Source organism: Heterodontus francisci, chromosome 20 (genome assembly GCF_036365525.1).
Source record: "Heterodontus francisci isolate sHetFra1 chromosome 20, sHetFra1.hap1, whole genome shotgun sequence".
Taxonomy (NCBI): Eukaryota; Metazoa; Chordata; class Chondrichthyes; order Heterodontiformes; family Heterodontidae; genus Heterodontus; species Heterodontus francisci.
The window spans coordinates 23834955-23858046 of NC_090390.1; the positions used below are offsets into that span (position 1 = coordinate 23834955).

At 42.8% G+C, this 23092-nt stretch overlaps 1 protein-coding gene across 3 annotated transcripts in view; it reads right to left on the reverse strand.

Annotated features, from left to right (window-relative positions):
• Positions 1–7402: 7402 nt before the first annotated feature.
• Positions 7403–23092, reverse strand: part of cabcoco1 (ciliary associated calcium binding coiled-coil 1) — a 106794-nt gene continuing 91104 nt past the window's right edge. For all 3 annotated transcript variants that reach the window (XM_068053314.1, XM_068053315.1, XM_068053316.1), the window contains exon 8: positions 7403–10130. In XM_068053314.1, coding sequence (XP_067909415.1) covers positions 10056–10130 — 75 coding nt within the window. In that variant the 3' untranslated portion in view covers positions 7403–10055. The remainder of the gene's footprint in view (positions 10131–23092) is intronic.

The window sequence follows — 23092 nt, forward strand, 5'->3', positions numbered from 1 at the left end:
GTCAACTATATGGATGTGGGTCTGTCAATCTGTGTGGATGTGGGTCTGTCAATCTGAGTGGATGTGGGTCTGCCAATCTGTGTGGATGTGGGTCTGTCAACTACATGGATGTGGGTCTGTCAATCTGTGTGGATGTGGGTCTGTCAACTATATGGATGTGAGTCTGTCAATCTGTGTGGATGTGGGTCTGTCAATCTGAATGGATGTGGGTCTGTCAACTTTTTGGATGTAGGTCTGTCAATCTGTGTGGATGTTGGTCTGTCAACTATATGGATGTTGGTCTGTCAATCTGTGTGGATGTGGGTCTGTCAATCTGAGTGGATGTGGGTCTATCAATCTGAGTGGATGTGGGTCTGCCAATCTGTGTGGATGTGAGTCTGTCGATCTGTGTGGATGTGGGTCTGTCAATCTATGTGGATGTGGGTCTGTCGATCTGAATGCTTGTGGGCCTGTTGATCTGCATGGATGTGGGTCAGTGAATCCTTTTAGATGTGGGTCTGTCAATCCTTGTGGATGTGGATCTGTCAATCTGTGTGATTGTGCGTCTCTATGTCTGTGTGGATGTGGGTTGCTCGGTCTCTGTGGATGTCTGTCTGACAATCTGTGTGGATGTGGGCCTGCCAATCCATGAACTCAACTTACTTAAAAATGTTTGACAAAATGTTCTAATTTTGCCAGCAACTCCCCAATTTAGTTGACTATTTCGTCCTGAGCTGAGCTTCAAACCCTACATCAGTACTGCAGTAGATGATGATTCTGGATGCCAAGATATACTCGGTCAAGCTCCACACTTTTCCAGGCTGGCTACTTCTCTTGGACACCTAGATGACTAGTCGAGCGGCATGCCGTAATGCTCCTTCATTTCTCCAGCACATTTAGTATAATTGACCATGTTATTTTCTTCTGCTGCCTCTATCCATTGTCATCTCTCTGGGAATATCTTTGCAAGGCGACACCTCTATCCAAAAGGAACCAGAGCATCTCAAAAAATGGCAACCTCTTCCCACCCCACCGTATCAATTATAAAGTCCCTCAAAAATTTAACCTAGGCTGTCTCCTCGTCATCAACATGCTGATCCTTGACAACATCACCCACACACATGAAATCAGTTCCCACGTTATGCAGCTGACCTCTACCTCTACCTCTTCTGATCCCTCAGCTGCCTCCAAGTGCCAAACTACGTGCCCAACATTCAGTCTTGGGTAAGACTTAATTACCTCAAGTTTAACTACGGAAATACCAAAGCTATTATCTTTGGGTCTTGCCACAAACTTTGCTTCTTTGCCACTGATTTTATCCATCTCGCAGACTAAAATTGCAGGTTGGGAAAGGCACTGTATAAAATTTATTTCCTTTTCTGCATTAAACTGACACTCAGTAATGCAGCCTCAAAATCATTTGCATCTCCTCAACATCACAGTAAAATTGCTGTTTGATTTACAATGTTTTCTAAAATATCCCTTTTTCAACTGGGTGCTAAGATTCTGAATGAGATCTTCCAACGTTTCTTCCTCAAACATCAGCGATACTTCAAAGTCTTCTTTTAGTCCCAGAGCACCATTTTCTTGTGTTTCCCGCCCATTGTTAATGAATGAAAACAAGATAATCTAAAAAAAAACCCTGTAAATTTTAGTAAAATGTTTATCTGGTAGTGAAAGACCCATGTGGTCAGTGACCACCAATTAACCACAGAAAAAGTTAGAGTCCATATCGAGAAGGATTCTCAAGTTATTTTGTGTGGTCACAATTATGATTCATTTCATAGATCCACCAAACCATAACATACAAGCTTATTCTGAAGGTTGCATTTCTCAGTTGAGTTGAAACACAACCCATTTTACAAATTTTTTATTTGATCTTGGAACTTGAGCAACAGTGACCAGGCAGTGTTTACTGCCAGTTCCTAGTTCAGGGTGTCAAGAGCCAACCACATAGGGCGAGAATGGAGTCAAGTGTAGGCCAGACTAGGTAGAGGTGACTGGCTCCCTTCCCTGCAGGACAGAAGTGAACTGGTTGGATTCTTATAGCATTCCAGTAGTTTTTGTGGTTATATTATCTGGTGCCAGCTCACAAAGTACCAGATTTATAGACTGCAATAGCACAGAGGTCATGGGTTCAAATCCACTTTCCATGCTGAGATTTGAACTCATGACTTCTAAGGTGCTAGCCCAGTGCCATAACCACTAGGCTATCCAATCCAAATTCCTACTTAAACCACCCATGCTTCTTTGGCAAATGGAGACGAGGTGTCTTGCCTCAGTAGCTCTTTAACTAGTGATAAGGGATACACAGCACTGAGATGTCCTATAAAGAAAAATAAAGACCTGCATTTATGTAGTGCCTTTCACAACCTTAGGACATCCCAAAGTGCTTTACAGCCAATGAAGTACCTTTAAAGTGTCATCACTGTTGTAATATGAGAATCCTGTTAGCCAATTTGCACACAGCAAGATCCCACAAACAGCTATATGATAACGACCAGATTATTTATTTTAGTGATGTTGGTTGAGGGATTAATATTGGCCAGTACACTGGGAAGAATGCCCCTGCTCTTCTTCAAAATAATTCTGTATGATCTTTAACATCCAGCCAAGAAGGAAGACTGGGCCTCGGTTTAACATCTCACCTAAAACATGGCTCTTCCCTCAATACTATACTGGCAGTGTCAGCCCTGATTATGCGCTCAAGCTCTGAAGCAGGATTTGAACTCTCAACCTTGTGAGGCAAGAGTGCTCCTACTGCCCCACAGCTGAGTATTGGGCTCAATATGAGAACTGGGAGGTGGCTTGTCTTCACACATGTTCCCTCCTCTCACATTGCATCCCATTAAATATTACACATTCACCATCTGGTCATAATCTCACATTCTAATTTACCATATAGATTTACAATGCAGCATTTGCTAACCACAAAACAGCGCAATGCAAGAAAAAAAAACACTTTTACATTACACAATATTTTACTAATCTACAATGTAATTAATATAAGGAGATCTGTGTCTGAGTCCCAGTCTAGACTGACTTCCCATTCAGCTGTTCCCAGGGAATAAGATAATATGTCTGTCTGGTCTGTGGAAGAGTGAACGGCAAATCTGATATCCTGCATTGCTCTAGCATGCCTCTTGGTGGCTAGACCAAGGAGCGGCATGGACCCCAGCTACAAAGACTTCAGAGCAAACCATCAAGGCTTTTCAACCAAAATACAGAACTATTGTGGGGGACTAAACAGAGGGGAAAACATAGGATAAATAATAGGGAAATAATGTATAAAGACCCTCTCCCCAAAATTACATTCACTATATAATCTAAATCAATATTGGTTCTGGGGTGGCACAGCAGCGCAGTGGTTAGCACCGCAGCCTCACAGCTCCAGCGTCCTGGGTACTGTCTGTGCGGAGTTTGCAAGTTCTCCCTGTGACCGTGTGGGTTTCTGCCGGGTGCTCTGGTTTTCTCCCACAGCCAAAGACTTGCAGGTTGATAGGTAAATTGACCATTGTAAATTGCCCCTAGTGTAGGTAAGTGGTAGGAGAATTGTGGGGATGTGGTAGGGAATATGGGGTTAATGTAGGATTAGCATAAATGGGTGGTTGTTGGTCAGCACAGACTCAGTGGGTTGAAGGGCCTGTTTCAGTGCTGTATCTCTCTATGTCTTTGATAAAAAGACACAGACCTGAAACATTAACTGTTTCTCACCACAGATGCTGCCAGAACTGCTGTGCATTTCCAGCACTCTGTTTTGATTTGCAGTATTTTGCTTTTATATTACTGGTTTAATTAAAATGTGCAACATTCAAATCAAATATATATAAAAACACATTAAATAATTTCAGCACAATAGTAAAAGCCTATGGACACTAGATACCTGAAATAAAAACAGAAAATGCTGGAAATATTCAGTAGGTTAGGCATCATCTTTGGAGAGAGAAACAGAGTTAACGCTTCAGGTCGATGACCTTTCATCAGAATTGGAAAAATTTAGAGATGCATCAGCTTTTAAGTAAGTACAGAGTCAGGGAAAGGGGGTAGGGGAGGAAGGAACAAAAGGGAAGGTCTGTGATAGGGTGGAAGGTAAGACAGATTAAATGAGAAAAGGGACGATAGTGTAAGGCAAAAGATGATAATGGGACAAGTAAAAAAAATCAAAAGTTGGGTCGAGAGGAGGTGTAAATGGCAACAGCAGAATTATTACAGCATCTTCTGTCCAAAAATATAGGAGTGGTGATTATTATCTGAATTTTTTTTTATTCATTCATGGGATGTGGGCGTCGCTGGCCAGGCCAGCATTTATTGCCCATCCCTAATTGCCCTTGAGAAGGTGGTGGTGAGCTGTCTTCTTGAACCGCTGCAGTCCAGTTGGGGTAGGTATACCCACAGTGCTGTTAGGAAGGGAGTTCCAGGATTTTGACCCAGCGACAGTGAAGGAACGGCGATATAGTTCCAAGTCAGGATGGTGTGTGACTTGGAGGGGAACTTGCAGGTGGTGGTGTACCCATGTATTTGCTGCTAGATTTGTCCTTCTAGTTGAACTCAATGTTACGCCTGGAAGGCTGTAAAGTGCCTAATCAAAAGATGAGGTGCTATTCCTCAAGCTTATGTTGAGCTTCATTAGAAGAAGTGTAGGAGATCAAGGACAGAAAGGCCAGAGTGGTAGTGGGACAGAGAATTAAAGTGACAGGCGACCAGAAGTTCAGGGTCATGCTTGCAGACTGATTGGAGATCACAAAGGAATCATCCAGTCTGTATTTCGTCTCCCAATGTAAATGAGACCACATCGTGAGCAGCGACTACAGTATACTGATACAATATACAGTTGACCACACCATCCTCCTTCAACGCCTCTCCGTCTTCCAGCTGGGTGGAATTATTCTTGCTTGGTTCCATTCTTGTCTATTGAACCTTAGCCATAGAATCACCTGCAATGACTTCTCTTCCTACCTCCACACCATTATCTCTGGTGTCCCCCAAGGATTTATCCTTGGCCCCTCCTATTTCTCTGCATGCTGCCCCTCGGCGACATCATCCAAAAACTTAGTTTCCACATGTACATTGACAACACCCAGCTCTACCTCACCACCACCTCTCTCGACTCCTCCACTGTCTCTAAATGATCAGACTGCTTGTCTGACATCCAGTACTGGATAAACAGAAATTTGCTCCAAATTAATATTACTAAATATTTGACCCCGAGATGAACTCCCAACCACATATCCACCCCATTGCTAAAAGCACCTATTTTCACCTCTGTAACAATGCCTGACTCGGCTCTTGCCTTAGTTCTTCTGCTGCTGAAACCCTCATCCATGCTTTTATTACCTCCAGAATTGACTATTCCAATGTGCTCTTGGCCAGCTTCCCACATTCTACCCTCTGTAAACTTGAGGTCATCTAAAACTGCTGCCCCGAATCCTTACTTGCACCAAGACCCGTTCAGCCATCATCCCTGTGTGCACTGACCTACATGGGCTCCTGGTTAAGCAATGCCTCGATTTTAAAATACTCATTCGTGTTTTCAAAACCTCTATGGCCTCTCCCCTCCATATTTCTGTAATATCCACCAGTGGATGTTCAGCAACTCGTAAGGTACCATGCAGGCCACTAACAATCTTTGGATTCTCTACCCCAGAGAGCTGTGGATGCTCAGTTGTTGAGTATATTCGAGACAGAAGTTGGTAGAATTTTGGGTACTAAAGGAAATAATGGATATGGGGATAGTACAGGAAGGTGGAATTCAGGTGGAAGGTTAGCCATGGTCTTTTTGAAGGGCCAAATGGCCTACTCCAGCTCCTATTTCTTATATTCTTATGTCCTGTGAAGCACCTTGGGATGTTTTACTATGTTAAAGGTGCCAAATAAATGCAAGTTGTTGTAAATTTGAAGAAGTACAAGTAAATTGCTGTTTCACCTGGAAGGCCCTGGTTTTGGCCCTAGATGGTAGGAAGAGAGGAGGTAAAAGAGCAGGTGTTGCATCTCTTGCGTTTGCAAAGGAAGTTGCCATGTGTAAGTGGATTCAATTTAAAACTAAAGCCTCAATTGTAAATAAATGATCGCGTCCCAAATATTTAATCAATTTCATTTTTTCACTGCAATCATCAAAATGAGCAGCAGATGGCACCATTACAGCACCTTCACTGCAGGAATGGTGATGCAGCCCTGGACAATCCAGTCATATCTCGAATGATAGATGATTTGACACATAACGTTCAGAGTTGCTTGGGCGCAGTCGGGACGCAAATGTTCTAGCCATCTGTAGTGTGAGCTTGGAACTACATTTCCTTAATTCCTCCTCTTTCATCAGTTATTCTGTCAAGTGGAGGCACAGTGTAAGTATAACCAATACGACTGCAGGGTTTAGCAGCTGACAGAAAAGTGAATGACTCCTGGGACATTTCAGGTGATGTTTTTGACCCCACTAACTGCTGATGGAGATATGAGCGGGAGGGACATGGGAATTTATCATGTTGATATAGAGCTGCTACCCTGTACTCTATGGGTGGAGTAAATAGGTGCACCCACATGCTGTGATGCTGACCTACTCATCACACTGATTCCCTCTTCCACCTTCCGTAAACTAAACACATCTGAAACTCTGCTGCCTACATCCTAACTCGCACCAAGCCCTGTTCATCCATCACCCACGTGCTTGCTGATCTATATTTAAAATTCTCATGTATATGTTCAAATCCCTCCAAGGCCTTGCCCCTCCCTATCTCTGTAACATCTTCTATCCCTACAACCCTCTGAAATATCTGCACTCCTCCAACTCCGACCTCTTGTGAATCTCTGATTTCTGTTGCACCACCATTGTTAGCCATGCTTTAGCTGCCTAGGCCCTAAGTTCTGGAATTCCCTCTCTAACACTCCTTCCACCTGAAATGGCAATTTACTTGTACTGCTCTCTGCCTCCCCCTCCTCCTTTAAGACACTTCTGAAAACCAAACCTATCTCTTTGACCAAACTTTGTCACCTGTCTCAATATCTCTTATGTGCCTTGGTATCAAATTCTGATAACACGCCTGTGCAACTCCTTGGGACGTTTTACTATGTTAGAGGTGCTGTATAAATAGAAATTATTGTTGTTGATTTGTAAAATTATTTTGTTGTGGTTAATACAAGGTATCCATTGTGCAAGTGTGCTAATGTGCATCGTAGGATATGAGATATGAAGAACCCCCATTCTCAGTCCGGTTACCTCTGAGATGTACTCATGATGATTTAAAGTTGAATCGTGCGCCTGGCAATTTACACAAGATGAATTTTAATTTCATTAAGACTTGGTTTCATATGAAGTTTATTGAGCTAAATTTTAGCTACATACATTAAAAAAGTATTTTACAGAATTCATGTTAAAGAAAGTAAACTTGTATAATTATATGCCTACAATGGAGCATCTTGGTAGATTTAACAGAACACTGGTCGTAATTTTCAAGCTTGTAAAATAATCTTGGTTTGAATTATGAGTGAATTTTTTGCTTGAGGTTTCCCATGTGGAATTGCACATCAGCAAATCACAGGCACAGCAATAAACAAAGTCACAGAGGGTGTGATTTCCCAGTGTGTGGTCAAGCTGGGCAAGGATCTCAGCTGGGAGTGCGAACATGGAAAATTCACCCTCCATCAGTTGAAACCCATGATTAGATGCTGTTAAATTATAACTGTCTATTCTGTGTTTATCAAACCAAATTAACCATTGAAACCTGCAAAATGTGTAGAAAAAAATAAATATTTCTATGATAAATCACTTAAAGCTGGAACAATATGACCCTCATGTCTTTAGCCACGGTATAAGGGGAGAGTTTCTGCTTGAGCACTGCTTGCGGGTGTCCCTAAGATAAACAGACAAAATATCGAGGACTGGAGGTCATGCAATTTCCCAAGTGCCCCTGACCCATGCCATGATGGAAAATCTCTAGTTTCGTTAAATGTTGACAGATTCGTATGTCAAAAATTACACACAAAATGCAGGCACCCTTGCAGCCAACATTCAAAAGACACTAGTATAGCTGTAATGTTACTAGGCTGGTAATACAGAGCCTTGGACTAATAGTCTGGATAATGTGATCTCACAATGGTAGTTCAAGAATTTAAATTCCCTTAAAAAAAATCTACCAGTAAAAGTGATCAATTGCTTATGGCAATGGGGAGTTGGTTCATTCATGGGATAAGGGCATTGCTGGTTAGGCCAGCATTTAGTGCCGATCCTTAATTATATATATATATAGAGAGAGAGAGATATACAGCACTGAAATAGGCCCTTCAGCCCACCGAGTCTGTGCCAACCATCAACCACCCATTTATACTAATCCTACATTAATCCCATACTCCTTACAACATCCCCACAATTCTCCTACCACCTACCTACACTAAGTGCAATTTACCTATCAACCTGCAAGTCTTTGGCTGTGGGAGGAAACCAGAGTACCCAGCGGAAACCTACGCGGTCACAGGGAGAACTTGCAAACTCCGCACAGGCAGTACCCAGAACCGAACCCGGGTCGCTGGAGCTGTGAGGCTGCGGTGCTAACCACTGCGCCACTGAGAAGGTGGTTATGAGCTCCCTTCTTGAACCACTGCAGTCCTTGGGGTGTGGGTACACCAACAGTGCTGTTAGGAAGGGAGTTCCAGGATTTTGACCCAGTGACAGTGAAGGAACGGCGATAAAGTTCCAAGTCAGGATAGTGTGTGACTTGGAGGGGAAGTTGCAGGAGGTGGTGCTCCCATGCGTCTGCTGCCCTTGTCCTTCCAGGTGGTAGAGGTTGTGGGTTTGGAAGGTGCTATCTAAGGAGCATCTTGTAGATGGTACACCCTGCTGCCACTGTGCATCAGTGGTGAAGGAAATGAATGTTGAAGATGGTGGATGGGGTGCCAATCAATCAGACTGCTTTGTCCTGGATGGTGCTGAGCTTCTTAACTGCTGTTGGAGCTGCACCCATCCAGGCAGGTGGAGAGTATTCCAACACTCCTGATTTGTGCCTTGTAGATGGTGGACAGGCTTTGGGGAGAGGAGGTGAGTTACTCGCCACAGAATTCCCAGCCTCTGACCTGCTGTTGTAGCCACAGTATTTATGTGACTGGTGCAATTCAATTTCTGCTCGACGGTAACCCCCAGGATGTTGATAGCGGGGAATTCAGCGACGGTAATGTCATTTAACATCAAGGGGAGATGGTTAGATTCTCTCCTGTTGGAGATGGTCATTGCCTGACACTTGTGTGGTGCGATTGTTAATTGCCTCTTATCAGCGCAAGCCTGGATGTTGTCCAGGTCTTTAGGGAAGGAAATATTCTGTTCTCACATGGTCTGGTCTATATGTGACTCCATATTGGTTGACTCTGAGCTGCCCTCTGGCCAAGCTAGCTACTCAGTTGTATCAAACAGGATGGGCACTAAATGCAGGCCTTGCCACTGACACCCACATCCTGAGAGTGAATTTTAAAAATGGATTTCTACCCAGGTTTCCTCAGCCTGTGAGTTTTCCAATGCAGTCATCCCTGCCCATTTCCAGCTCTCATGTTTTGCATTCAATTCTTTCCTCCTCATTGTAAACCAGTCTGAATCTTTGTCCTTCGCATGAGGAGCACTATATAGAGTGATATTGGCAGAGCCTGGTGAGCAGGGCTGCATCTTGTCCTCTCGCTTGGAGATGGTGCGGAGATATCAGGAAGAGCAAAACAACAAAATAACTCTTTGCACAGGAAGTGCTGCGGAACTATGAAAATGATTTTAATATTTATACCTGAACTATGAACAAAAGAACAACTTGCATTTATATAGTTCCTTTAACATACCGAAATGTTCTAACAGGACAAGGACACCATCTTCAGAAAATAAGCCATAGTTTGTTTACATACACAAAATAAGAACACATCACATGACACAAACTCAAAAAGCATGATGCATGGCTCCTGATCCTCCCCAAAGTGCCAAACACTTTTTCCTGAACAAAATGAAGACCCTCGCTATCACCTACATTCAAAACAAATAATCGGCTCAACAAGCAGCATGTCTTGTTGGCCAGCAGTCTTCAGGGAAATGCCGACAGCTTCTCCTGTCACACAGCTCATTGCTTTATCAGTTTGCTGATTCTCGCACTGTATGCCTCTTCCTGTTTTTGAAGCTTTTCATTTATCTCACTCTGTGGAGACGACAGGAAAGGGTTAATAAAGAGACCACCATATATCGCACCGTTTCATTTACATTTGGGTTGAGTCATAGGCTTACAGCAGTTGACAGCCTTTCCCCTTCCAGCTTCCTGTTTTTCACTCTTGGAGGAGGTGGCCCTGTCTCTATGTATGTGATAACCGTTTATCTTACAGTTTACACCCCCCGAATGTATATTATATCTATTATGAGCAGGCGGTACAAGGAAGTGAATGTTCAGATTAACTATTACTCATATACTTTAAAGGAGAGATATGCATGTGCTAACTGATATTCAGGCTGGGTCTGGCAACTCAAAGACAACAAATCACTGCAAATAGTCAGAGATTACATGTCCAAGCACAATAGGGTTTGAAAGAAAAGCATGTGAATGTTATGTTCTGAGTGCATGCCCTTCAAATATATGATAGTAGCCATGCAGCCTACTCAGTTTAATTCAAAGTTGCTTAATTCAACTGATCTGTTAATTTGAATCAAAATAGTGCAAAACAAACTCCACCTGTGTTGTTTTATTCAAATCACTTAATTTAAGCTACTGTTAAATTTAATTTTTTAGTGATCAAAAAACACTTTGAATTAACAGGGGTAGACTGTACTGTGCTCAGCTATTAAACTCCGACAAACCCCAAAGACACATGAGCACAGCACAATTATAAATTGACAGCTGCTAAAGTAAAACTGCTGGTTGTACTGATTGGATTCTCAAACTATGCTTATGTGTCTTTGGGGTTTGGAGTGTTATAAAGAAGGAAATTGAGGTGGAGTGCTAGACGGAAAGTACTCTAGAACTTACGGCCTAGGCAATTGGTGGAATGATTAAAATCAGGGATGTACAAGAGGCCAGAATTAGAGGAGCGCAGATATTTTGGAGGGTTGTGGGGTAGGAGGAGATTACAGAGATAGGGAGAGCTGAGGCCATGGAGGGATTTGAAAAGGGTGAGAATTTAAAATCAAGACGTTGTTTGATCAGGAGCCAATGTAAGTTAGTGAGCACAGGGTGATAGGTGAACGGGACTTGGTGCAAGTTAAAACACAGGAAGCTGAGTTTTGGATGACCTCAAGTTTACGGTAGAATGTGGGAGACCAGCCAGCAGTACGTTGGAAAAGTCAAATCTAGAGATAATGAAGGCACGAAGGAGGGCTTCAGCAGGAGATGAGCTGAGACAGGGGTGGTCGGACGATGTTACAGAGGTGGAAATAGGTGGTCTAAGTGATGGCATGTATTACGGCCACATGGTGAGATTTGGGTGGTTCCCACTGTTCAACTCCCACCTGACTGCAGCAAGTATGTTTTGTTATTAGGGTTTAGCCCCTTGGTGTTATACTGGTCAAATAAACAGACCATGACAGGTTTTCTCGTAAGTTTAAAACAGAAAATCAATTCTTTATTGATCAATACACCTTATCCCGAAATTGTCACAACCACATCCACTTATACATTCGCTTGCTCTCTCACACACACACACACACACACAGACAGATAGAGAGGAAAAAAGGGGTAAGCGACTATAAATGGCAAGTAGGTTTCAGGGGAGGTCATCGTAAACCTGCTGAATTCTCCTGGAAATCAAGTTCTCATTGATTTCAGGCCTGATGTAGATTTGTAGATTTCTCTCTTAATCAGGACTTCAGTTGATGTTAGTAGATAACTTCTAGTTCACTGCTGAGTAAATACAGAACTCTACAGCAGGGCACGTGCCTTCTGGTTTGCTGGAAACAAGCTTCTGGATGCTGTTTTCTTTTTTGGTGTCCCTCTCTGGGCTGCTTTTTAAGGTAAAGCTGTGTTACCTCTCGCCTCTGGTTAGGAGACACTTTGGTCTCTCCCCCATAGTGATCACACAATGGCCCAGGACGTGGTTACTTCACACCTTCTCTGTTTCAGAAGAACCCATTCAATTCTGGAATATTTTAGGATGGGTGTAGGATGGATGCAATTGACACCTCTTAGTTTGAAGATTTTTCTTTGTCTTTGTCAGACAGTTTGAATCTTCTGTGGCCATTTTGGAGCAGTGTTCATTTTTTAATAGAAAGGTCGATTCTTTTAAAGACAAAGTTCGTTTTTATAACTCTTCAGATTTTGTCCATAATTTGTATCATCACACTTCTTGTGCGCAACAGACAAATATGAGGTCGGAAGCTCACCTCAGGGTCAAATGTGACACCAAGGTTGCAAACTGACTGGTTTAATCTTAGACTGTGGCCAGGGGCTGTTGCCTATCCCTGTGATCCCCTCCAGCCTTACAGCTCCCTGAGATCTCTGTGCTTCACCAATTCTGGCTTCTTGAGCATCCCCAATTTTATTTGGTTCACCACTGGTGGCTGTGCCTTCAGCTGCCTGGGCCCTAAGCTCTGGAATTCCCTCCCTAAATCTCTCCACCTTTCTTTCCGCCTTTATGACCTTCCTTAAAACATAACTCATTGTCCAAGCATTTTGTCATCTGCCCCAATATCTCCTATGTGGCTTGGTGTCAAAGTTTGTTTACAAGATGACACTTGTAAAGTTCCTTAGGACGTTTTACTACATTAAAGGTGATATATAAATGCAAGCTGTTGTTGTTGTACCAGGTAAGGTCAAACTGTATAGAGTACCTGATAAGTAGGTTTGTATGTGCTCGGTGGAAGTGGTGGTTTTGATGTTCTTCATACTGTTTCTTAAGCACATATATTTTCAATAAATATATCTCAGACTCCAACAATGGTTGCTGATTTCACTTGCCTGACTTTGTGAAGTGGATTTTGTCATCAGCGGTGAAGCACCAATGCTCATCGAAGAAAGCTGCCCACAAGATCTAGTGATTGCTGTTGGGTGCATTCCCCCTTTCCCAGTGGCAGTTTAAATCTAGTACCAAATCAATGGAAGTACCAGGGGCCCAACAATAGTGATGTCAGCAATCAGGGTTAGCAGCCAATTACATTGAAGTATTCTCACAGTCAGCAATCAAGAAGTTAAAAGTAATGAAACCCTTCACTTTTAATTTAAATTTTCAGAGAGCGAAATAAATGATGATGATTGGATTAAGATGGAAGCTAAAGTGAAGATAAACAAACTTTAATAGAAATATATTTTTGAAAGGATTTTTTTTATTGAGGAGAAGTTTGACATTTCATAAATATAGTTAGTTTCTCAGGGCCATAGATAATGTTTAGCAGTAATTGTGAATTTAGTACACCATTTAAAAAGTTTTAAAACGGTGTACTAACAGTTTAAGAGTGGAAATTCACATCAATTCAACTGATTTCCCATTTGAATACAGTCTGGGGGTACCTCAACATCGCACCCTCCGGAGAAGCATAGAATCACTGACAGCAACTTCTGGAATTCAAGATTATTTTGCGCATGTGTGGTTGCTGTCAGAAGTTGCTGTCAGTTTCAGTGGCGTAGCAACGGTGAGTAAGTGCTGACAGTTTTTGCCATCATTACCACCACAAACTCCAGGCCAATATTTATTTCACAAATTTCTTAAGATAATGTGAGTAGTGACTAATACAACAGATTTTATACTGGAGTCAGGGTCAAGTGAATTCATACAAAATGCAGCTGTCAGATTCTCTGATTAGCTCAGTATCCCTCACTGAGATCATAGATGGGGCATTATTTACTAAAATCATTAACAGCTATCTCACAATATACTATTGCTAGTTATTATTGCAAAATATTTCTGTTCTCTGTTTTCCCACTGACAAGAATTCCAGCTTTGCTCTTAGCAGCATATTTATTCTGCAAATTTCAGTGCGTAACAGGAGTTACTACTTCATTCTGCTCAACGTTATACCCAAATGTCTTCTCCTGAATTGGCATCAACTTAGGGAGATTGGGCTGGTGAAGTTAGCTGGTACTCCAGTGTTAAATTGAAAGTGCGCCATCAATGCAATGTTGGAAAGTTATTGTCTTTGTCAGGCAACATTCAAATTCTAGCAACTGCATGTCAGGAAAGAAAAGTTGGCCTTGGAGGGGATAGAGTGCAGATTCACTAGATTTATACTGGGGCTTGGAGGTTAAATTATGGCAACAGCTTCCATAGATTAGGCTTGCATTTCCTTGAGTTCACAACATTAAGGGATGATCCAATTGAGGTGTTTAAAATGTTAAAATGATTCAAGTCGATACAGAGAAAATATTTGCTCTGGTGGGAAATCAAGAACGAGGGTGCATAATTGTAAAATTAGAGCTAGGTCAGGAGTGAAATCAGGAATCACTTTTCCATCTGAATTTGGAATTCTCTCCTCCAAAAGGTTATGAGCATAGGGGAACAACTGGAGCTTTCAAGACTGAGATTGATAGATTTTTGTTAGGCAAGAGTATCAAGGGATATGCAGCAAAGGCTGATAAATGAGTTTAAAATGTTTTTTAAAAATTCATTCATAGGATGTGGGCATTGCTGGCGAGGCCAGCATTTACTGCCCATCCCTAGTTGTCCTCGAGAAGGTGGTGGTGAACTGCCTTCTTGAACCGCTGCAGTCCACGGGAGGTAGGTACACCCACAGTGCTGTTAGGAAGGGAGTTCCAGAATTTTGACCTAGCGATAGTAAAGGACCGGCGATATCGTTCCAAGTCAGGATGGTGAGTGACTTGGAGGGGAACTTGCAGGTGGTGGTATTCCCATGTATTTTCTGCCCTTGTCCTTCTAGTTGGTAGAGGGCGTGGGTTTGGAAGGTGCTGTCGAGGAAGCCTTGCTGCGTTGCTACAGTGCATCATGTAGATGGTGCCACAGTGCGTCGGTGGTGAAAGGAGTGAATGTTTGTGGACTGGGTGCCAATCAAGCAGGCTGCTTTGTCCTGGATGGTGTTGAGCTTCATGAGTGTTGTTGAAGCTGCACCCATCCAGGCAAGTGAACTAATATCTGCCAGTTCTGATGAAGGGTCACTGACCTGAAACGTTAACTCTGCTTCGCTCTCCACAGCTGCTGCCAGACCTGCTGAGTAGTTTAGTTTAGTTTAGTTTAGAGATACAGCACTGAAGCAGGCCCTTCGGCCCACCGAGTCTGTGCCGACCATCAACCACCCATTTATGCTAATCCTACACTAATTCCATATTCCTACCACATCCCCACCTGTCCCTATATTTCCCTACCACCTACCTATACTAGGGGCAATTTATAATGGCCAATTAACCTATCAACCTGCAAGTCTTTGGCATGTGGGAGGAAGCCGGAGCACCCAGAGAAAACCCACGCAGACACAGGGAGAACTTGCAAACTCCACACAGGCAGTACCCAGAATTGAACCCGGGTCGCTGGAGCTGTGAGGCTGCGGTGCTAACCACTGCGCCACTGTGCAGCATTTCTTGTTTGTGTTTCAGTATTCCATCACACTCCTGACTTGTGCCTTGTAGATGGTGGACAGGCTTTGGGGAGTCAGGAGGTGAGTTACTCGCTGCAGGATTCCTAGCCTCTGACCTGCTCTTGTAGCCACGGTATTTATATGGCTACTCCAGTTCAGTTTCTGGTCAGTGGTAGCCCCTAGGATGTTGATAGTGGGAGATTCAGTGATGGTAATGCCATTGAATGTCAAGGGGAGATGGTTAGGTTCTCTCTTGTTGGAGATGGTCATTGCCTGGCACTTGTGTGGCACGACTGTTGCTTGCCACTTGTCAGCCCAAGCCTGAATATTGTCCAGGTCTTGCTGCATTTCTACAGGGACTGCTTCAGGATCTGAGGAGTCGCGAATGGTGCTGAACATTGTGCAATCATCTGCGAACATCCCTACTTCTGACCTTATGATTGACGGAAGGTCATTGTTGAAGCAGCTGAAGATGGTTGGGCCTAGGACACTACCCTGAGGAACTCCTGCAGTGATGCCCTGAGCTCAGATGATTGACCTCCAACAACCACAACCATCTTCCTTTGCGCTAAGTATGATTCCAACCAGCGAAGAATTTTCCCCCTGATTCCCATTGACTTCAGTTTTGCTAGGGCTCCTTGATGCCATACTCGGTCAAATGCTGCCTTGATGTCAAGGGAAGTCACTCTTACCTCACCTCTTGAGTTCAGCTCTTTTGTCCATGTTTGAACCAAGGCTGTAATGAGGTCAGGAGCTGAGTGGCCCTGGCGCAACCCAAACTGAGCGTCACTGAGCAGGTTATTGCTAAGCAAGTGCAGCTTGATGGCACTGTTGATGACGCCTTGCATCACTTTACTGATGATTGAGAATAGGCTGATGGGGCGGTAATTGGCCGGGTTGGACTTGTCCTGCTTTTTGTGTACAGGACATACCTGGGCAATTTTCCATATTACAGGGTAGATGCCAGTGTTGTAGCTGTAAAACCATGTTCTAACTGTTCCAGGCACTGAATGGCCTCCTCCTGTTCCTAGTGATTCTATGTTCCGTTTTAGCTTGGGTCAGTCACAATACGAATAGCGGAGGGAGTGGCTCGTTTCAGAGGAAGTAGCCTGGTTTGTGAAAAACTGGCTCTGGCAGAACAGGAAACCGAGTGGATTCTGTGGCACAGCTTTCGAGATGGAGGGAGACTGGACTTAGCTACTCTTTGACACCAGCCACAGGTGGAAAGGCAAGTGGAAGTACAAGTACAGAACTAATATTTGATATACCAAGTCTTCTGATATAATTGCTGAGGAGCCCATTGAATAGGATCTTGAAATTACTGAAATGAGTTCATGTGTTTTCAGGGATACTGTGATATAAAACCAAATTCAACGAAATCAGGTCATCCCTTACAAGGCTCCCATCTTCTACTGACTACAAAGGTAAGAAATAACATCTGTTTAAAAATAACAATGAGAGTTCGGAGGCCCAATTACATTTGTGAAGTTTGTGGGCACTTCAGTTAGCAACTGCATTGAGCAGCAGGCTGTTTTGGAGCACTAACCTACTGTGTTAAGAGTACCACGGCCAATACCCAGAGGTGGTTCTTTGCTAAGGCTGAGTGAGATCGGTCAGTGTAAAAGTCATGAAGCTGAACTTTCAACAAAAAGAGAAGGAAAGACCATCCTTGTTGCCACAGAGACACAAGGATATAATGGCTTAAGAGGCTTTGGGTCCAACTGTGCCCCTATTACATGGGTATGAGGGCATTGCTGAATAGAGAGGAGTGCAGTCCGATCATTAAACGCAGTGTAGAAATAAGAAAAATTGGACAGTATCTGGGTAAGGACAGTTCAGTTTGATCACATAATCCAGGCTGGCCAACATTCATCCCTCAAGCAACACCACCAAAAATGTTTTACTGGCCAATCATTGGCTACTGCATCTGCTACATAATAGTGACTACACTTTCAAAGTGATCCATTGGCTTTGAAAATCTTTTGGGATGTTCTGAGGATGCGCACTACATAAATGCAAGTTAATTCTTTCTTGGTTTGGAGTCTAAAATAGAGACTATATTTGGTGGTTAATACTTCCTTTGTGTAAGGTGTTGCGTGAAACAAATGAGTTTGGACAATTTTAGGAGTGGACAATATGAGGGGTCCTGACCACATGTTAATAAGAACATAAGAAATAGGCACAAATATAGCCACCTGGCAGTTTTCAGAGATCCACTCACGCTTGTTACCATACCTGCTGTCGACTGAGGGGCCTCCACAATGTCCATAGACCAGTTTCAGAGACCAATTCTTATTTGTTTCAACATGAACCATATGCTTCTTAAGACTTAGAAGAACAAGCTGGGCATGAAGTGACTCAAGTGACTTTAACTATGGTGTTGGAGATAAGCACATAAAGAACATGCCTGTGCCCTTCTTTACTTAGTGCAGATTAAGGTAATCAATTGAGAATAAATAAAGTGGAGATCGGAGGAGTGATAACTGCTGGAACTGTAGATCCGCAGAAGTAAAAATGCAGTACAACCAATGGAGCTGGAGTTGGATGTGACTGAACATGAAAAATACTAATGAAATGTGCAGAGTAACTATTAATTTCAATTTCAAATTTGTGGTTAAATTGCTCCATGGCCTCTCTAACCCTGTAACCTCCTTGAGCACGTCACCTCCCATGCAACTCTCCCTTTCTTGTACTCCTGACTCTTGTGCAATCAACCCCTCCTTACAACCCACCATTGACAGCCATGTTTTCAGCCCAAGAACCCACACTCTAAAATTCCTTCGCTAAACCTCCTCTGGCTCTTCTCCTTCCAATCCTCATTTAGGCATCTCCTCAAAACCCACCACTTTAATCAAACTATGGGTTATCCCTCCTCATCTCCACTTCTTAGGCTGGGCATCCATTTTTTTGCTTATAATTCTGTGAAGTACCTCGGGATGCTTTTCTATGTTAAAGGCACTTTATAAACGCAAGTCAGTTGGCAACACTTGTGAAAAAAAAATCCTATTGGGTAAATCCACAATCCTTGCTTGCAACAGGGAGCCATGCTGTAGGTCAGAGATGGAACTACAACATTGTAGCACCAATTCTCCAACCTGTGCCCCTTTGAATGCAGCTCGCGACTGAGAGCAGAAGACTTGGCTAATTTAACCTCATCTAACAAGTAGAAACTTTTGCTACTTCACAGTGCATGAGAAATGAAATGAACATGGAAGTTGGATGGGTTAAATAGATTAGGAAATACTTTGGCAGATAATACAACTACATTTAGTAAATATGCTAAGAGTTGCAACTAATTGGCAGCTTATTTAATTTGTAGCTTTGCACAGTATCCAATAAAAACCCATTTCAATTTATTTTGGCTATACAGCATATACCCAAAATACATTGCCGGCTGCCAAATTTTCAAGTAAAACCTATGTTTCTTTTTCTTCCTTTGCAAATACCATATTGTGAAATAAAACTGAAGTTCATGGAAAGCAAATCTTTAATCTTTGTCATAATTAGTATGTACGTGTACATGTCTTGAATGGAACCCTTTGATGGTGAAGCCTTATTTAGCACACAAACATTTTATTGTAACAGATCTTCAGAGCGGCTCGCATTTATATAGCATACCCAATGGAGATGATAGAGAGGAAATTCCAGAGCATGGGGCTTAGGTAGCTAGGGCTATGGGAGAGGAAATGCACAAGAGGTTGAGGACAGGATGGAGAGAGGGAATGGGGGAGGGGTGAGGAGTTTATTGGATTTGAAGAGGTTACAAAGATATAGAAGGGTGAAGCCATGGAGGGATTTGAACAAAAGGAAAATAATTTTAAATGAGAGGCTCAATATTAGGAAGGGGCTGATGGACAGGTTAATAAAAAGAAAAACTACAGCTGAGTTACAGTAACTAGTCAGCTTTGGATAAATCTACTACATTCTAGGCAATGATCCAAAGAGTTGTTCAAAGACACACAAATTGAAAATGGTATTATGTTCTGTTTCTTTAGGTAGTGATCCAGAGTGAAAGAGAGTATAAGCTTTCCAAGGAGGGCAGCAGTCCTCCAACTAACTGTTTTCTGCAGCTGTGAGCTGAAGGAGCATTTAAAAAAAAGTACAATTAGGAAACATGGCCTGTCTACTAATGCCTGATTCAGCGATGTAGAAACAGCCCAATGCAAGGCCCAAGGCACAGACTTGTGAAGCGATGGCCTTTTTGGATGCTGCAAGTCAGCTCATCAATCTCATTTAAACACACTAGAGGTGCTACTGAGGGCTTGCATGTAGAGTGTCACTAAGGGGCGGGGAGCACGCTGCTTGGAAAAATTTAGAGGCATGCAGCCACCTAGAATTAAGTTCTATTTTTTTGGGTGAGGGGACTAATTTATCAGCAGTTGAAATGAGTGCACAAGGGAAAAAGAGAAAATATGGCACAAAAGAATCAGAACTGATCTGAGTATTCATTTAAATATTTTTTCAAACACAACTTGGATTGAGTCATAGGTGCCAATTGTATTTAATTCTATGCAGATGGCGGGCATTAACTGGGGACTCACTTGTACTGCTATAAATAGGAACAGACCGAAACCGTGGGGGTTGGCTCAGGAGGTGCAGGTGTTTAAATGTCTGTAAATAAATGCTTATAAAAGTGTATAAAGTTTGGCCCCAGTTCTAACATATGAACATACTAATTAGGAGCAGGAGTAGGCCATTCGGCCCCTTCGGGCCTGCTCCGCCATTTAATAAGATGATGGCTGATCTGATTGCGGCCTCGACGCAAGTTTCCTGCCTGCCCCCGATACTCTTTGACTCCCTTGTTAGTCAAGAATTTATTTATCTCTGTCTTAAAAATATTCAATGACCCTGCTGCCACTGCTCTCTGGGGAAGAGAGGTCCAAAGACTCATAATCCACAGAGAAAAAAATTTCTCCTTATCTCCATCTTAAATGGGCAACCCTTTATTTTTAAACTGTGTCCCCTTGTTCTAGTCTCTCCCACCAGGGGAAACATCCTTTCAGAATCTACCCTGTCAAGTCCCCTCAGGATCTTATATGTTTCAATATGTTTCACCTCTCATTCTTCTAAACTCCAATGGATACAGACCTAACCTGTCCAACATTTCTTCATAAGATAAACCCCCAACCCAGGTATCAGTCGACTGAACCTTCTCTGAACTGCCTCTAATGCATTTATATCCTTTCTTAAATAAGGAGATCAAAATTGTACACAGTACTTCAGATGTGGTCTCACCAATACCCTATACAACTGTAGCAAAATATTCCTACTTTTATATTCTATTCCCCTTGCAATAAACGACAACATTCCATTTGCTTTCCTAATCATTTGCTGTATCTGCTTACCAACCTTCTGTGATTCATGTACCAGAACACCCAGATCCCTTTGTACCTCAGGGTTCTGCAATCTCTCTCCATTTAAATAATATGCTACTTTACTATTCTTCCTGCCAAAGTGGGAAGTTCACATTTTCCCACAGTATACTCCATTTGCCAAATTTTTGCCCACTCATTTAATCTATCCATATCCCTTTGAAGACTCCTTATAACCGCTTCACAACTTACTTGCCTACCTATCTTTGTGTCGTCAGCAAATTTAGCAACCATACATTCCGTCTCTTCATCCAAGTCATTGATATAAATTATAAATAGTTAAGGTCCCAGCACTGATCCCTGTGGCACTCTACTCATCACATCTTGCCAACCCAAAAATGACATATTTATGCTTACTCTCTATTTCCTGTTAGCTAACCAATCCTCTGTCCATGCTAATATGTTAACCCCAAAACCATGAGCTCTTACTTTGCTGAGTACCCTTTGATGTGGCACCATGTCAAATGCCTTCTGGAAATCTAAATATAGCACATCCACAGGTTCCCCTTTATCCACATTGTTTGCTTTCTGAAAGAACTCCAATGAATTAGTCAAATGTATTTTCCCTTTCATAAAACCATGTTGATTCTGCCTGATTACAGTGAGATTTTCTAAGTGCCCCACTATAACCTCCTTAATAATAGATTCCAGCATTTTCCCTGGGACAGCTGTTAAGCTAACTGGCCTGTAGTTTCCTGCTTTCTGTCTCCCTCCTTTCTTGAATAGAGGAGTCACATTCGCTATTTTCCAATCTGATTGGACCTTTCCAGAATCGAGGGAATTTTGGAAAATTAAAACCAATGCATCTACTATCTCAGCAGCTACTTCTTTTAAGACTCTAGGATGAAGTCCATCAGGATCTGGGGACTTGTCAGCTTTTAGCTCTAATAATTTTTTAAGTACCCTTTCCCTGGCGATTGTAATTGTTTTAAGTTCCTTCCTCCCTCCCTTTCACCTCCTGATTCATAATTATTTCTGGGATGTAATTTGCATCCTCTACAGTGAAGACAGATGCAAAAAATCTGTTCAATTCATCCGCCATCTCCTTATTTTTCATTATTAATTCCTCAGACTCACTTTCCAGAGGACCAACGCTCACTTTACTTACTCTTTTCCTTTTTAAATGCCTGTAGAAACTCTTACCTGTTTTTATATTTCTAGCTAGCTTTCGCTCATATTCGAATTTCTCCTTCCTTCTTAACCTTTTAGTCACTCTTTGCTGTTCTTTATATTCTGCCCAATCTTCTGACCCGCCACTCATCTTTGCGGAATGATATGCTTTTTCTTTTAATTTGATACTATCTTTAACTTCGTTAGTTAGCCACGGATGGAGCATCTTTCCCTTAGAGCTTTTCTTTCTCACTGGAATGTGTCTTCTCTGAGTATTCTGAAATATCTCCTTAGACGTCTGCCACTGCATTTGTATTGATCTATCCCTTAACCGAATTTGTCAGTTTACTTTAGCCAGCTCTGCTTTCATGCCCTCACAATTGCCCTTACTTAAGTTTAAAACTAGTCTTAGATTTGCCCTTTTCTCCCTCAAACTGAATGTGAAATTCGATCATATTATGATCACTGCTTACCTAGGGGCACCTTCAGTATGAGGTCATTAATTAATCCTGTCTCATTGCACAGTACCAGATAGTATAGCCTGCTCTCTGGTTGGCTCTAGAACGTGTTGCTCCAAGAAACTGTCCTGTTCTTCATCACTTGGCTTTCTGGAACAGAGCATGGGTAGCAGAGAATGGTTGCCTAAAGGTGAAAGTTGGAAACTAAGAAATATTTTTGACAGGAAACTAAAATCTTAGGGCGGAATTTTTCATTGGGCGGGAGGTCCCGTCCACCAGCCGAAAAGTTGGTGGCAAGCCCGCCTCCGCCTGGCCTAGGGAGCCAGACCGGGATTTTTCGCTTCTTAGGTCTTTAATTGGTCTTGGGCGGGACTTTCACCTCCTTGAGGCAGGAAGTCCTACCTAATGGAGCTGCTGGCCAATCAGTGGGTGGGCAGCTCTTAGTCCCAGCAGCGCCACTGGGAGTGGTGGCCATTGCCGGAACTACACCCAGCCATTGGAAGATAGAGGAAGGACGGCCCCGGAACTAAGGTAGGTTTTAAGGGCCTCGCCAGGGACAATCGGTCGGGCCCCGGTGAGGCAAGGGGGGGTTGGTTAGGGGGGCGGCCCACCATGGAGCACAGGTGCACAATCAGGCAGGGGCCCCCAACCCACAAGAAGACTGCCTGGTTTTACCACGCGGGGTTTTTGAGGCCTCAGCTGCCTGCCAGCCATGG